General features: G+C 37.0%; 1 protein-coding gene across 1 annotated transcript in view; it reads right to left on the bottom strand.

Annotated features, from left to right (window-relative positions):
- Capza2 (capping actin protein of muscle Z-line subunit alpha 2) overlaps positions 1-14,351 on the bottom strand; it is a 42,330-nt gene that overhangs the window by 10,084 nt on the left and 17,895 nt on the right. The window contains exons 4-7 of the mRNA XM_059257398.1: positions 10,047-10,110; positions 6,595-6,801; positions 5,748-5,827; positions 2,369-2,447 (exon numbers count right to left, since the gene is read on the bottom strand). Coding sequence (XP_059113381.1) covers positions 2,369-2,447; positions 5,748-5,827; positions 6,595-6,801; positions 10,047-10,110 — 430 coding nt within the window. The remainder of the gene's footprint in view (positions 1-2,368; positions 2,448-5,747; positions 5,828-6,594; positions 6,802-10,046; positions 10,111-14,351) is intronic.

Raw genomic sequence — 14,351 nt, 5'->3', positions numbered from 1 at the left:
AGCTCAGACTTTCTTGGTGGGCTCTAGACCTTTGAACTCCACCAGCCTTAAGTCTAGAAGACCTGCTATTATTCACACATACAGCAATCGTCACTATTAGATATTTTACCTCATAGCCATTCCACTGGTGCCCAAACTTGTAATGTCTAAAACTAATCTAACAATATTCTCTTCTGGCCGGGCATAGTGGCACATGCTTTTAATTCCAGCACTTGGGAGGCAGAGCAAGGGATCTCTGTGAGTTTGAGACTAGCCTCATCTACAGAGAGAATTCCAGGATGGCCAGGGCTGCACAAAGAAACCCTGCCTCAAAAAAAAGAAAACAACAACAAAAAAATTAAAACAAAACAAAAAACTAATATTCTCATCCAAATATTGATTCTTTGTATATTTCTAGCAATTACTTCCCCCAAATCTGGACATGAATTTACTCAATAAATATTAACTGACTCATTACTATATGCTATATAACACTGTAGATATATGGCTTTTAAGACATAGCTCCTACTTCATACTGCAACACAAGCACATTAGCAGATTCTCTCAGAAGGAATAAAAGAAAGAGCTCTGGGATAAATCACAGGAATGTGGTATTCTGTAGCGGGACTACACAGAAAGCAGGAACAATGGAATAGTTGAGGAAATACATAGTTAACACACTAGTCAGCTCTGGGTCTTGTGTATCATGCAAATATTTCTATTGGACCACAAAATGGTGTTAAACTTGAAAGTGACAAATATAGATTTAAAATTTTAAATTATCTGTGGTGAAAGCAACATGAAAAATAGATTAGGAAACATAACGGTGGTTTGGATGAGAACAGTCTCAATAGGCCCATATATCTGAATGCTTGGACCCGAGCTAGTGAAACTTTTTGGGAAGGATCAGGAGGTGTGGACTTGTTGGAGGAACTGTGTCTCTGGGGGCACCCTTTGAGGTTTTTGTTGTTGTTGTTTTCTCTGTGTAGCTTTGTGCCTTTCCTGGATCTTGATCTGTAGACCAGGCTGGCCTAGAACTCACAAAGATCCGCCTGCCTCTGCCTCTCCCTCCCGAGTGCTGGGATTAAAGGCATGCACCACCACCGCCCGGCCCCCTTTAAGGTTTTAAAAGCCCTCACTATTCCCAGTTAGCACCTTGTGCTGATGAATCAGGATATAAGCAATCAGCTACTGCTCTAGCACCATGGCTGCCTGATTGCTGCCATGCTCCACTGAGGATTCACTCTCTGAAACTGTAAGCCCAAATACTCTTTCATCTGTAAATTGCCTTGGTCATGATGTCTTTTCACAGCAATAGAAAAGTAAGTAGACAGGGAATAAACTAGTTTAACAAAATAAAGTTTCAATACATGCTAAGCACTGAAGGCAGAACTGGGACAAGCTGGCCCAACAGGAGCATCACCTTTGAAAGTGATCTAATCGTCTGGGTAAGAGCTACTGAGGCCAAACTGAAAGGGAAAACATTAACAATGATGACATCACTCAGAGTCCTTTGTCTCTGACTCTAAGCATTTTACCCATGAACTAATTCTCAAATAATCTAAAAACTCTTAAACTGTTTTCAACAGATAGGGAAATAAGCAGATCAAATAACTTCTGAAATCACACAAACAATAACTGGTTAGAATTCAAACTCATGATATCAGATTTAAAACTTCATGCTCTCAACTTTTATTCTTGAGTCCCTAAAGGAACAGGCACAAAAACATATAAGGGCAACAGAACATAAGACTAGAAAATATACCAAAGCCAGATGACAGAGCTTCAGCACTGGTTCATTTTTATTCCTTTACCGCTTTAAGATTACAGTTAATTTTCACAATGGGTGATACTGTGATGCATGAACCCAAACAAAGATTAGCCAGTACATTCCTTTAACTTATATAGTAATAGTAATATTCAAACAAGCAGTTATTTATATCAAATGTTCTACATAAATATTGGAATTTACATTAATAACCAGAGTTCAGTTCTAGTGCATTTCAAACAAAAAGTTATTTAAAAGTCATATGTAATATAGTAAGATATGTATATATTATTATACTTCACCCAACTCCATTCATTTCAGATCATAAAACACACTCAACTCAAATGCTTAGTTGAACAAACTGTATGAAGAGGAGACCAAAGGGCAGCATCTAATTTTAGCTCTGTTTCAGAAACTGTCAGCTATCTTCAAGGACTTTTAATAACTAGGGAATTAAGTGACAGGTTACTTAAAAGACTTAAAAAGAACACTACTTGTTTTTCCCACTGCCCTAAAAAAAAACCTAGAAAGGTTATGGTGCACTATGAAAGTATAAGCTGCTTAGCTATGTCTTGGTTCAGAACCTTCTAGAGATCCTTAAATTATCTCTTTATTTCATACCTGAATTTTCAAGATGCCAACCACCTGTGTGGTGGAAGGAGTGACTGTAAACTTCCACTCTGACCTCCAACGACCATTCCTTAAAAATAAAAACAGCAGCTGTAAATAAGGGCAGGGAAAATAATTTGAATCAATATTGTTTCAGGTTTAAATTTAATGTTACAGTGTGAAACAGGATAGGAGAAAGACATTGGGCGCAGACTTTATAACCACTGAAATATTCAAGAGATTCAAAGTTCAGTTTTAAGATACATTAACTCTTTACCCAAGAAAAGACATTCATAATGAATATAATTCAGAATTCTAGAACTAAAGCTTAAAATACAATTCAAAACTAACATAAGAATTGTTTTAACATGTATGTATTTATGTATTTTGTGCATATGTGTATGTATCCATGTGCCACTTCATGCACGTGGAGGTCAGAGGACAACTTGTTGCTCCTCTATTGTGTGGGTTCCAGGAAGCACATTTAGAGCATCAAGCTTGGCAAGTGATGTCTTTACCTGCTGAATCATCATCTTGCTGGCCCTAAAACACTCTTAAGAGTTTTAAACTACTTCTTTTTGTATGTTTGAGTAGGGAGGGTACACATGTATTCAGGCACATGGAGGGACACTTTGGGTGTTGTATCTAAGGAGGCATCCACCTTGTTTTTTTTTTTTTTTTCAGAGCTCACCTAGTTTGCTAGGTTGGATTATCAGAGAACCCCAGGGGTCCACCAGTTTTCTCCGCTCTAGCTCAGTGCACCATCGTGGAGATCAAGCTCAGGTCCTCACGAGTTACCAACTGAGCTATCTCCCCAGTCCCTCAAGTGATTTAAGAAATAATTCAACTTTTGAAGTATCATGGCTTATCCCCAAACACAAATGGAACTGTTTGACATTTACCAAATGACACAAAGTAACAACAAATAATCAGTTAAGTTTTGCTACCTAGAGATACACTGGTAAATACAGTTGCCTTTTCCGACCTGAGATTTAAGATTTCACACAAAAGGCACCACTTTCAGAAAGGGGTTTGGTGCTGGTATACAAATTAGCACATTCACAACAGGAAATAATACACAGTTGGTTTATTGTTTTCATACTTCTTTTCTGACATTCTTTGCACAGAAATCCTTTTCAGTCATTTTTTTTCTTTGTACATTCTATTTTGCTTTACTGAGTTTTTAAAAAAGTTTCTCTTAATGGATCGTTAGACTACTGTTCACTATAAGATTACTTCCAGGTTTCTTAGCCCATGAGAAAAGTCTATATAATGACAAAATCCTCATACTTACAGTCAACACACATTATCTGAAAACTAAAAGCTAATGTAATGAGTAACAGGTCTTTGAGTGGCTTATCTAAGCATATGCACAGAAGCCTGGCTGAAACATAATCTAAATCTCACCATTTTTGTTTCACATTTCCAAAATAAGTTATTTTTTTTTATTAAGGCATTATACCAAGAAAAACCTGAATCCTAAATACATGCATTACTCTGAGAATATACATATACTGCCACTGACTATGCCAAGAAAAAAAAATCCAACTCACTTAATAGTACCACAATTGGAGAATAATTTCAAAAGGTTCTTATATACCTTTCCCTCAACAGAGTAAATGGCCAACATGTCTTAGTTTTCATTAATAGTCTATATCTCTTTTATTAATTTTATAATTGCAAATATGTGTTCCTTCAACTAGTATTTATTAAGATCCTAACACTGCCAGACACGAGGAAACAAATGTGATGATTTGAAGTGAAGTCTAAGAAACTCTTAAGACTACCTTGCTCTTCTTAGGTTCTGTTTTTGTTTTTGCTTTGAAACAGGGTCTCACCATGAACCTAGGTAGGCTGTAATCCTCCAATCCTCATGCCTTGGCGTCCTGAGTGCTGGGATTACAGTTGTACACTACCAAGCCCAGCCTAAAATTTATTTTTTCTACAATGTGAAACTCATTTTTAGCTTCAAAGATACAGTATCACAGTGGTGACTAAAATAAGGAGTCAGTATGTAAAATGATATAATGGGAATAGAAAACTCAAGACATTTCATTCATTTACTATATAGTAAAGCAGCTCAAGGTTACTTTTGAAAGTCAGTAATAAGTTCCCCAGAAGATTTATAAATAAAGCTTAGTAACAACTTTTACTTAATAGTTCAACCTCAACAGCTGATTTTATTTTTATTTCCTGGAACAAAAATATATAAACAATAACTTCCTAAAGATTTACTAATTTAGGATTATGGAGCTAAGATGGAGAACCTCTGTATGCCCCAATCTTTAGGAAGCTGTAGTCTGTCAGTTAGGTATATGTTTAGATATGGATGATGAATTTGCATTCCTCCAAATATTCTAGACTAACCTTTATGTAACCCGGCATTCATTTCTGACATGACTAAGTAATGGAGAAGCCTTGGGTTAGGGCCCAAACTGGTCTAACTGGGTTACTGACATTTTTAACTTTACCCTCAAGAGGATCCCCAAACAACTTGGCTAATGAAACAAAACTCAATATATTTGAAAGGTAAACATTTCCATACTTATTCATAACGTATTAACAAAAAGGGGTCCAAAACTACGATTTCATTCAATTTGAACTAGTAAAAATCTAGTTAACCTTAGAAATTCATAATACACAATCCCAGAATAAAAACTCAACAGTTTTCCAAACACCTGATTAATGGGGCAAATAAATATGGGAAATGCAGATTTTTATACAAAAAACTGTTTTGTACGTGGTTATAAAGTATGATTGTAATTCTACCTTTTCATATTATCCAACAAAACCATGTGTACACACACACACACACACAGTCTAACCTAAAGTTCCCAAGTTTAAAGAAGACGCCGGGCGGTGGTGGCGCACGCCTTTAATCCCAGCACTCGGGAGGCAGAGCCAGGCGGATCTCTGTGAGTTCAAGGCCAGCCTGGTCTCCAAAGCAAGTTCCAGGAAAGGCGCAAAGCTACACAGAGAAACCCTGTCTCGAAAAACCAAAAAAAAATAAGTTTAAAGAAGACTCATGGTTCTTAGTTTTTTAACATTTCTGTCCTCTCTCCTGAATAAGCCTCATACAGGAACACCCGTTCTCAGCATGAGCAGATGGACCTGCCACCTGGTCTGCTTACAAGAGAACACATGCTCGCTTAGGTTGCCCCTATTCCTTTCCCAAACTGTTCTGTTCTCCTATACTCTTTGATGAATGTCATCAGATTTACTGCATTCCAATGACCGGGATGATCATTATGAATGAAGTATCTTTCAAATTCTCAAAGGGCAGTAGTTTTATATACCAAGTTTATATTGCTCTTAGTCACACACAAGGTTTAGTCTGTGTTACATGGAATATAAATAATGTTAAAATTAAGTACACAAAACTTTAACTTACCAAAAGTTTTTTGCTTGGAACTGATGGCTTTCTATGCATGCAATAATGGTTTGTTGCCCATCTATTTTTTTGCCATACACCTATTGGCAAAGAAAACAAGAACAACAATGAGTTTACGTAGGGCCACAGAATATCTAATTTTAAAGCATCTAGAAGGTACTGTAGAAAGTAGGCATAAACTGTGATGTATAGTCATTTTAGGTTGGGTAGGTAAACAGAATCAAGGCCATGTGGCTTCACAAGCTTGCTCAGATGCCCAGACTCTATCTCGATTAAATTTCTGAAGGATTCTAAGTGAGGGATTTTTCAGGATCTTATCTGCATTTCTAAAGATCACTATGGCTATGGAGAAGACCAAACTCAGGTGCTAAAGAGCCTATCTGAATATAAATAATCCTAAGAAAGTTCAAATACAAAAAACATTCAGATTTCCTATTATATTTCATTCTGAAAATAAAATACATTAAATCAATGAACAAATAACATTAAAACAACAGGAAACTAAAAAATACTTGAAGTGATTCCATTTCTAAATTATTTTATTCCTTCTAAGTTTTCTGTAACTGAATTACAGTTAATTTTAGCTGGACTGAGATGAGACATGGACAGAAGACTAAAGATAGTGCCATCATTTTCTTTAATCCAGTGTCTATCTGAATTGAGTTTAATGCACAGTCTACCATTTGAGGATATCATAATGTATTTTTAGAAAGATAAACATTCTTTGAAGAAAAAAGTTAGAAGCTATAGCTGTTAGTTCTACACATTACTGTAAATTTTGGGGATTTATACAAACTGTCACATATGTGTAAGAAACAAAAGGAAGAACTGCCCACTGATGACTCACAGTGCAGACCCCATTCGGATAATGTTCTTTTACATAAGCTCGAAGTGCATTTTCTACTGAAGTTCTCCATGATTCAATTGCATTTTCTGCTTCGTATGGTCTTGGATCAGTTGCTTCCTTTCTTAAATGATCAAATTTGAAACAGATTCTGTTTTTTGGATCCAAAAACTTTCCATTTCCCAAGTCTCCATGTTCTGTTATCAACACCTTTAATTTTCAAATGAATTTAGGAAAAAATATTAACATGAATGCATAGTAACAAACACATAGTAACAAACACTTGCTTAATCCACTTTCTGAAACTGTACAATTATACTGTAAGCAACTGCTTTAAGTATATTGTGCAAATATATTCTTTTAAAGAGTAGGCCCAAGGATACAGGGAGTATTCTCAATTAGTGTGCATTATTGTATCTTTTAATACAGTTTTTGGACACTAAGTGGGGAACTGACTATCCTCCATCCATCTATCCTCCTACCCACACAATGAGCCACAGCTTACTATTTCTGATAGCAGTCCTGAGTCCCTAAAAACCAAGATCCTGTCAATCTCATGGTTTTAATCCAGCGGCTCTTCAGTCCTTTGTTTGGTGCCCAAAGTCTTTTCTGTAATCCAGCATGTGTTTTTGTTTCTTATAAACTAATCACTACTACTAACTTCCAAAAGTTTAAAAACATAATTTATACATTTATGTAATTTAAGAAATATATTAATAACCCTTTTATTTTGTGTCTTACATAAAAAAAAATTTAAAGAAACACAAAAACCTTTTCTTCTGTAGCTGTCCTAGTCTGTGAATACTGACCCATGACAGAACTTTCCCATCCCTCTGATGTAAATCATGCTGACAACAAAGGATGTAGCTTTTCTAAAATTATTGTGGTAAAAAATGCCACATTAGATAAATATGCACATCTACCTATCTATGTATCTGCATACACTTATGGCTTGTGGGCCATTGTTTTCAAAGAACGATAAAAATGCTTATAAACATACACATTTTTATGCCTCTTGTTGGGCTGGCCCAGACCTTTGGCCCAAGATGAAAAGCACCTAAGAAACCAAGATGGATGACCGTGTGGGACCCAGCCTCATTGGGAAAAAGGAAACTGAGGATTTTATACTTCCTCAGAAGTCTGCTGACACCCTGTCTCAACAGAACTTGACCACAACCTCCTGTTATCCTAATGACAAGAGGAAAACCTACCCACCAAACTCCATACAGTTCCTTTTGTCTATGACAATTCCTTCCCCTTAATGCTCTCCTGCCACATTCCTGCCCAATTAAAAGACCCTATAAAAGCCCAAACTCTCTTTCAGCAGTGTTACACTTCCTTCTCTTGGGAACAGCCTGGCAGTTCGTAGCCTGAATCAAGTTTTGCCTTTTGGCCATAGCATGGCTCTGGTGGTCTTATTCTCTCATAAAGCCACACACATACCTGGATTTTTCTCAACATAAACATCTATGGAAATCCCTTAAAGTCTATTAGCTATCTTTCACTATCCTCTTTAATGGTTGCGTAATATTCAACGGTGTTAATATAACTTAATCCACCAATCTATTACTTGCATGTCATCTCTTTATTTTCTTTTCTGGAGAAGGGTAAAGCACCATTAAAAAATGGTGAAATATTGTAAATCCTTAACATTGTTCTTATTTACAATAGATACTTTTTAAACTGTATCTTTTTATTTCCAAAATTTTATCCATTTATTTATTTACTTTTTTTTTTGAGACAGGGTTTCTCTGTGTAGCCCTGGCTGTCCTAGAACTCACTCTAGATCAGGATGGTCTCTAACTCCTGCCTCTGCCTCTCGAGTGCTGGGATTAAAGGCGTGTGCCACCACCACCTGGCTAACTTTTTAAACTTTAATCGACACATAGCAATTATTATCAGAAGAAAGTCTTTCGTTTTGTTTTTGTCCTTCTAGAGACAGGTCTTGAAACTTGCTTTGTAGACCAGGCTGGCCTTGAACTCAGAGATCTGCCAGCCTCTGCCTCCTAAGGCCTGGGATTAAAGTCATGCACCACCAAGTCTGGCTTAGACGACAGCTTTTCAGTCAGGTCACTCTTTCCACTGTGGGTTCCAGGGGTCAAAATCAGGTCATCAGGCTTGCACTGCAAGTGCTTTTACTCACTAAGCCATCTTACTGGCCCCTTATTGGTTACTAATTTTAAAGTTTTAAACCTATACTCATGTGTGAAATTAGTATACACCAGTTCTTAAGAACTTTTTTGTTTTGAAGTATTGAAATTATGCTGCTAGCTTGTTAAAATGACTTTAGGAACCATTAAACATTTGAAAAAGATGTACTTTCTAATGTAGCACATTTTCTTCTAGGGATTAAAGAAAACCATTGTCAATGTTACCAGGAATACAAAGATAATCAATGTAGTATTGCTTGTAATGGTAACCAACTAAAAAAAAAATCAAAAGACCAAAATCTCTGCAGAAATAAACAAGTATGACTATATATCTTTAAAAATATATTATGTGTATGCATGTTTGCGGGTCTGTTCATATGAGTGTAGGTGCTCACAGAGACCAAAAGAGGGCATCAGAACCTCTGCAGCAGAAGTTACATAGTTGTGACCTATCTGAAGTGGTTGCCGGGAACCAAACTTGGGTCCTCTAGAAGAGCAGCTCGCCCTCTTAACTTCTGACTCACCTCACTACTCCCACACATGCAGAGCTATGTATGTTTTCCCTTTTGTTACAAATTATCTGTCTAGTCTTACAGTTCTTCCCTTGAACTACAAAACTTGTATTACATAATCATGCCAAACAGCAGCAACCAAACATTTCACGTTCTTTCAAACCTTTTTTCTTATACTGTCCCCTTAGTTGATGCAATCCATGTAATTATGACTTAACAGAATCACCAGTCACTGACTATGACAGCTCTAAAGAACAAAAAAAGGAATGACCTCTTGTGAGTTGTTTTAGAAAAGAATACAGAAAGACTTGTAGATTTAAAGCAATTATTTTCTAGGAACCTTATTATTTTATGTATGAGTGCTCTTATTTGCATGTACACCTTTATGCCAGAAGAGGACATCAGATCCCAGTAGAAGATGGTTGTGACCGCCATGTGGCTGCTGGGAATTGAACTCAGGACTTGTCAAAGAGCGGCCAGTGCTCTGAACCGCTGAGCCATCTCTCCTGCCCCCATCTTATGTTTTTGAAAGCAAGGTTATTCAATGTAGCTCAGGCTATCTTGGTACTCACTATGTAACAAGCTGTCCTTGAATTAAAGGCTGGAACAAAAGGTATAAGCCACTACACCAGGTTAGTACTGAAAGTGACTTTCTGATAAATGACCACTTCAATTATTTTGCCAGTAAATGTCTATGATTAAAATGATTAATATTATACCATCTCATAATTCTTCCCAGATAAAATTTTATAAATAAAACAAAAAGTGGGATTTTGTGTTTTATGAGACATACCTGATCTTCATAGCCTTCAATTTTTACTGGTGTAAACTGGTCCAAGTTATACTGTGCAAATGCACTAAAAAAAGAAAAAGTCCAGTTATTTAAAACTATACTAACATTGTTAAAAATCACCTGCCAGTAAATCTATACTGTACATGTTGAGGTTAATAAAACTGTAATTCTCTTACCAACCTTCTGTTAACTATAGCTAAAATACAGATATAGTTGCTTTAGAAAACCAAGTAATGATATGCAGCTTTTAACTTGGAAAAATAAAATATAACCAGTAAATGTAAATGGCCTCTTACTCAAGAACCTGAAAGCAGTGATTATCAATATATAATGTACATAAACAATTATTTAAGAAATTAGTAAACAGACTAGGTATTGTGATAATAAAACAGTTCCTATTGCCAAAGGTCTTACAGTTGAATATGAGAGAGAATAGCTAATGAGAATATCTAGCCAAAGCAAAAAGTAGAAAGTAATATTGGAGAATTAACAATGAATTTTTGAGGAACTACACCGTTAAGGCAAAGTAAAAACAAACAAACAAACAAACAAACCTAGACTAATTTCCTGAATGTGACACTGAGCAATGAAGTAGGCTCGGTCTTCTAGAAAGTGGGTAAGAGTGCTTACTGCACATGCATGAGGACCTGCACTCAGATCTCCAGGAATCACATAAAAGACACAGCACTATCTGTAATCCCAGTGCTGGGGACAGAAATAGGGTCCACTGGGCAGCAAGCCTAACCAAAAGGGTGAGCTTCGGGTTCAGTGCAACACCCTGTCTCAAAACATAAGGTGGAGAGAAAGAGATGCCATGTCAATCTTGGGCCACACATACACACATGGGCAGTTACATTTAAATATACATACATGCATACAGACAAGAAAAAGAGGGACAGGGAGAGGAGAGTGGATAACAGGAAGAAAAGAATGCTTTAATAAGAGGGACCAGTAGGAGTAAAGGCATAAAAGAGGTCCAGTGTCACAGAAAGGACCAAGCTGTGACTGGAGTTTTCTCCAGTCCCACCCGGGCCTGTAGCCACTCAAACCCAAGCAAACATTTACTGTGTTAAAGTTAAAACCTTCCCTTTTGGAAAAAAAAAAAAAAAGAAAGAAAGAAAGAAAAGAAAAGAGAAAGTGCTGGGAATGCTGTGAATGTGTTGCTGATTGATTGATAAATAAAATGATGATTGGCCAGTAGCCAGACAAAAAGTATAGTATAGGCAGGATAAGCAGAGAGGAGAATTCTGGGGACAGGAAGGCTGAGTCAGGAGACACTGCTGGCCACAGCCACCAGGAGAAGCAAGATGTAAAGATACCAGTAAGCCATGAACCATGTGGCAAGGTATAGATTTATAGAAATGGATTAATTTAAGATGTAAGATCTAGCTAACAAGAGGCTTGAGCCATTAGGCCAAACAGTTTTAATTAATATAAGTCTCTGTGTGTTTACTTGGGTCTGAGTGGCTATGGGCCCGGGTAGAACTGGAGAAAACTCCAGCTACACCAAGCAGGTGCTCACTGGTATTTACTAAGTTGCACTGGAAGATCCTTTGAAATTGTTTATTATGACTATGCTTGTTTGTGACGGCAAAAGGAGGCTTGTCATACTGCATGACATATACTCATGTTATATAATTACATGAGGTCAGAGGACAACTCTATGGAGCTGGTCCTCTCTTTTCACCTGTGCATGGGTTCAGGAGATGAACTTGGGTCAAAGGCTTGCATATATGGGTAGAAAGCACCATTACTCACTAAGCGATCTCACCAAACCCTGGAAGGTCTTGAAGATAGAATAATTTCAAATAATTACTTTGAGAGGCAAAGCATAGTGACAGATGTGCCTCTGAATTAGTGTGGCAGTAGTACAAATGACAAATCATGCAGTAAAGTGATTAGAAACTCATAAAACCCGCACAAGAAACCTAGCTACAAAATGGTGAAGAGAAAGGCTCAAGGGCTCTCTTGTAAGTTAAGAATAATATACTTATGAGGTAATTATATAACATGAATATAGGAAAGACTCAAGGTATTAAAAATTATATACAGAACTCCAACTGTGTTCTATTAAAGTGATACTACTGTATATATAGGAAATTGTCTTCATTTCAACCGAACGATACTGGCTTTTAAACTTTAAGACTATATCCACTGTGAGAGTAATAAATATAAAAACACCAAAGTAAAATTAAATCGCCACCTCTTGAAGTTCCCAACACAGCATTTTAAAAACCGATGGAAGCAAACACAAAAGTGCAGACAGGACTGGCTTTTGACTTTCTTAACACATTAAGTAATTTTCCTAAATAGCCTCAATGTGGTCAAACTGTCAGAATTTGTATATGCAATGCTCACTAAAGGCTCATGTTCCACAGCTGGTGTGGCTACTGTGGGAGGCTCTGAAAGTTTGAGGAAATGAGGACTAAGCTGGTGGAAGTAGGTCACCAGGTCATGGCTCTGAAGGTTATACTCATCTCCTGGTTCTGGCCTTGCTCTTTGCTTCCTGGTCCTTTGAATGGCCTCAGCTACATGCTCCTCCCACCATGATTTTCTCACCATTATTTACTGCAGCTCTGCAAAACCATGAGCTACACTAAGCCTTTCCCCCCATAAGTTGCTTCTATCATGTATTTTATCACAGCAATGCAAAGTCACTAAGACACTCACCCTTGAATTATTTACTTCAAAGGTATGTTTGTAAATTGAATCACTTAAGAGTTTAGCATTAATTCCTTCTAGCAAAAGCTGTTTAAAAAAAAAAAAAATAGAAAGATTTTAAAAAATATAAACAGCACTTTAGTAGCAGGTGGACCCAAAGCCTTTTACTGCCTATAGCATCAAACTTCACGTATCTTTAACCTTGAAGCAGGAGTAGGAAGAATAGTAAACTTGAAAAGCACGAAGTAAATATGTGACAAGGCAAGTTTTATCTAAAACTCTTAAAGCAAATAAACGGTACAGTACAGTGCAAAAGGTACTCAATAATGGAGCAATCAGAATATATGGGTTTTCTTCCAATCCTATCATTAGCTATAATTATAATAATAGTCATAATTATAATATGTAATATATAATTATAAACCAAGTTTGTACTAGATGACTTCCAAAGACCCTTCCAATATAACTATCCTATTTAGCATTTAAGAACCAGCCAAAGGGCTTCGGGAGATGGCTTGGTAGATAAGAGCATATACTGAACTTGCAGTAGCTCCCAGTACCCATGCTGGGCAGTTCACAACTGCCTATAACTACAGTTCCAAGAGATTCAATATTCTCTTCTGTCTTCTGAGTACCAGCACTCACAAGCACATACCCACATGCAAGCATACACACATACATACAATTAAAAATAAAATAACCCCCAAAATTTTTTTCAAAATAGAAATGAAAGTGTTCTTCCTTTGGGTTCTGAAGGCCTTTGATACGTCTCTAGTATTCTATTTTATTTCATATGGTCTTATATTGGACATGTCTGAATCCAATGAAAAAAATTCCCACGAGGCTTACTGATTTCATAATAGTGAAGCCCGACATTCTTTTGTCTGCTGAATAAATGAGTATTTGGAGGTATTTCATAGTGTTCTAGATGACAGGCTCTTTTAGTGAGTCTGATTTTACTTTGAAACATACTGAAATTTTGGCTTTTAGTAAAGATGTATCAACTCTATCCACTCTAAAAGGAGTAATAGTCCTGCTTTCTCCCCCCCTTACAGAAAGAGGAAAAAAGGAAAAAAAAAAGACTAGAAAAGATGAAGCCAAGGGTGGAAGAAAGGAACACATGTAGGAAAGAGATATGAATGCATCAAAGAAATTCAGTATCAAAAACAACTGAAGAGGAGGAGCCCACATTTCTGTTATACATTTGCTCCCGAGAACTGGCATGGGAACGAACAGTGTTTTTGTGATACCTCCTAAACTTAGGCTATACAGGCTTTGGATTGCTTTTTAATAGCAAGTGACAATTATTTTTTTTGAGAGAAAATTCAAGTTGAGATTTGAAAAATGTACACATTGTATATGATGTACACAGTATATATGTGTATGTGTGTGTGTGTGTGTGTGTGTGTGTGTGTGTGTGTGTGTGTGTGTGATGCTGGAGGTCAGAAGAGAACCTGAGGTGCTGGTCTTTGCCTTCCCCCTCTTTGAAGTAGGTCTCCTCATCACAGCTGAGAAGAGCATGCCCAGAGGTTTCTGGGGATTCCTGTCCCCACCTCCTATTTTTCACCACAGGGCACTGGGATTACAGGTGTACGCTGCAGCGTTTGGCCTTTATTTGCATTCAAGATTGGAACTCTGAACCTC

This window comes from Peromyscus eremicus, chromosome 3, assembly GCF_949786415.1.
Source record: "Peromyscus eremicus chromosome 3, PerEre_H2_v1, whole genome shotgun sequence".
NCBI classification, from domain to species: domain Eukaryota; kingdom Metazoa; phylum Chordata; class Mammalia; order Rodentia; family Cricetidae; genus Peromyscus; species Peromyscus eremicus.
This window is presented reverse-complemented; position numbering and strand designations above follow the sequence as displayed.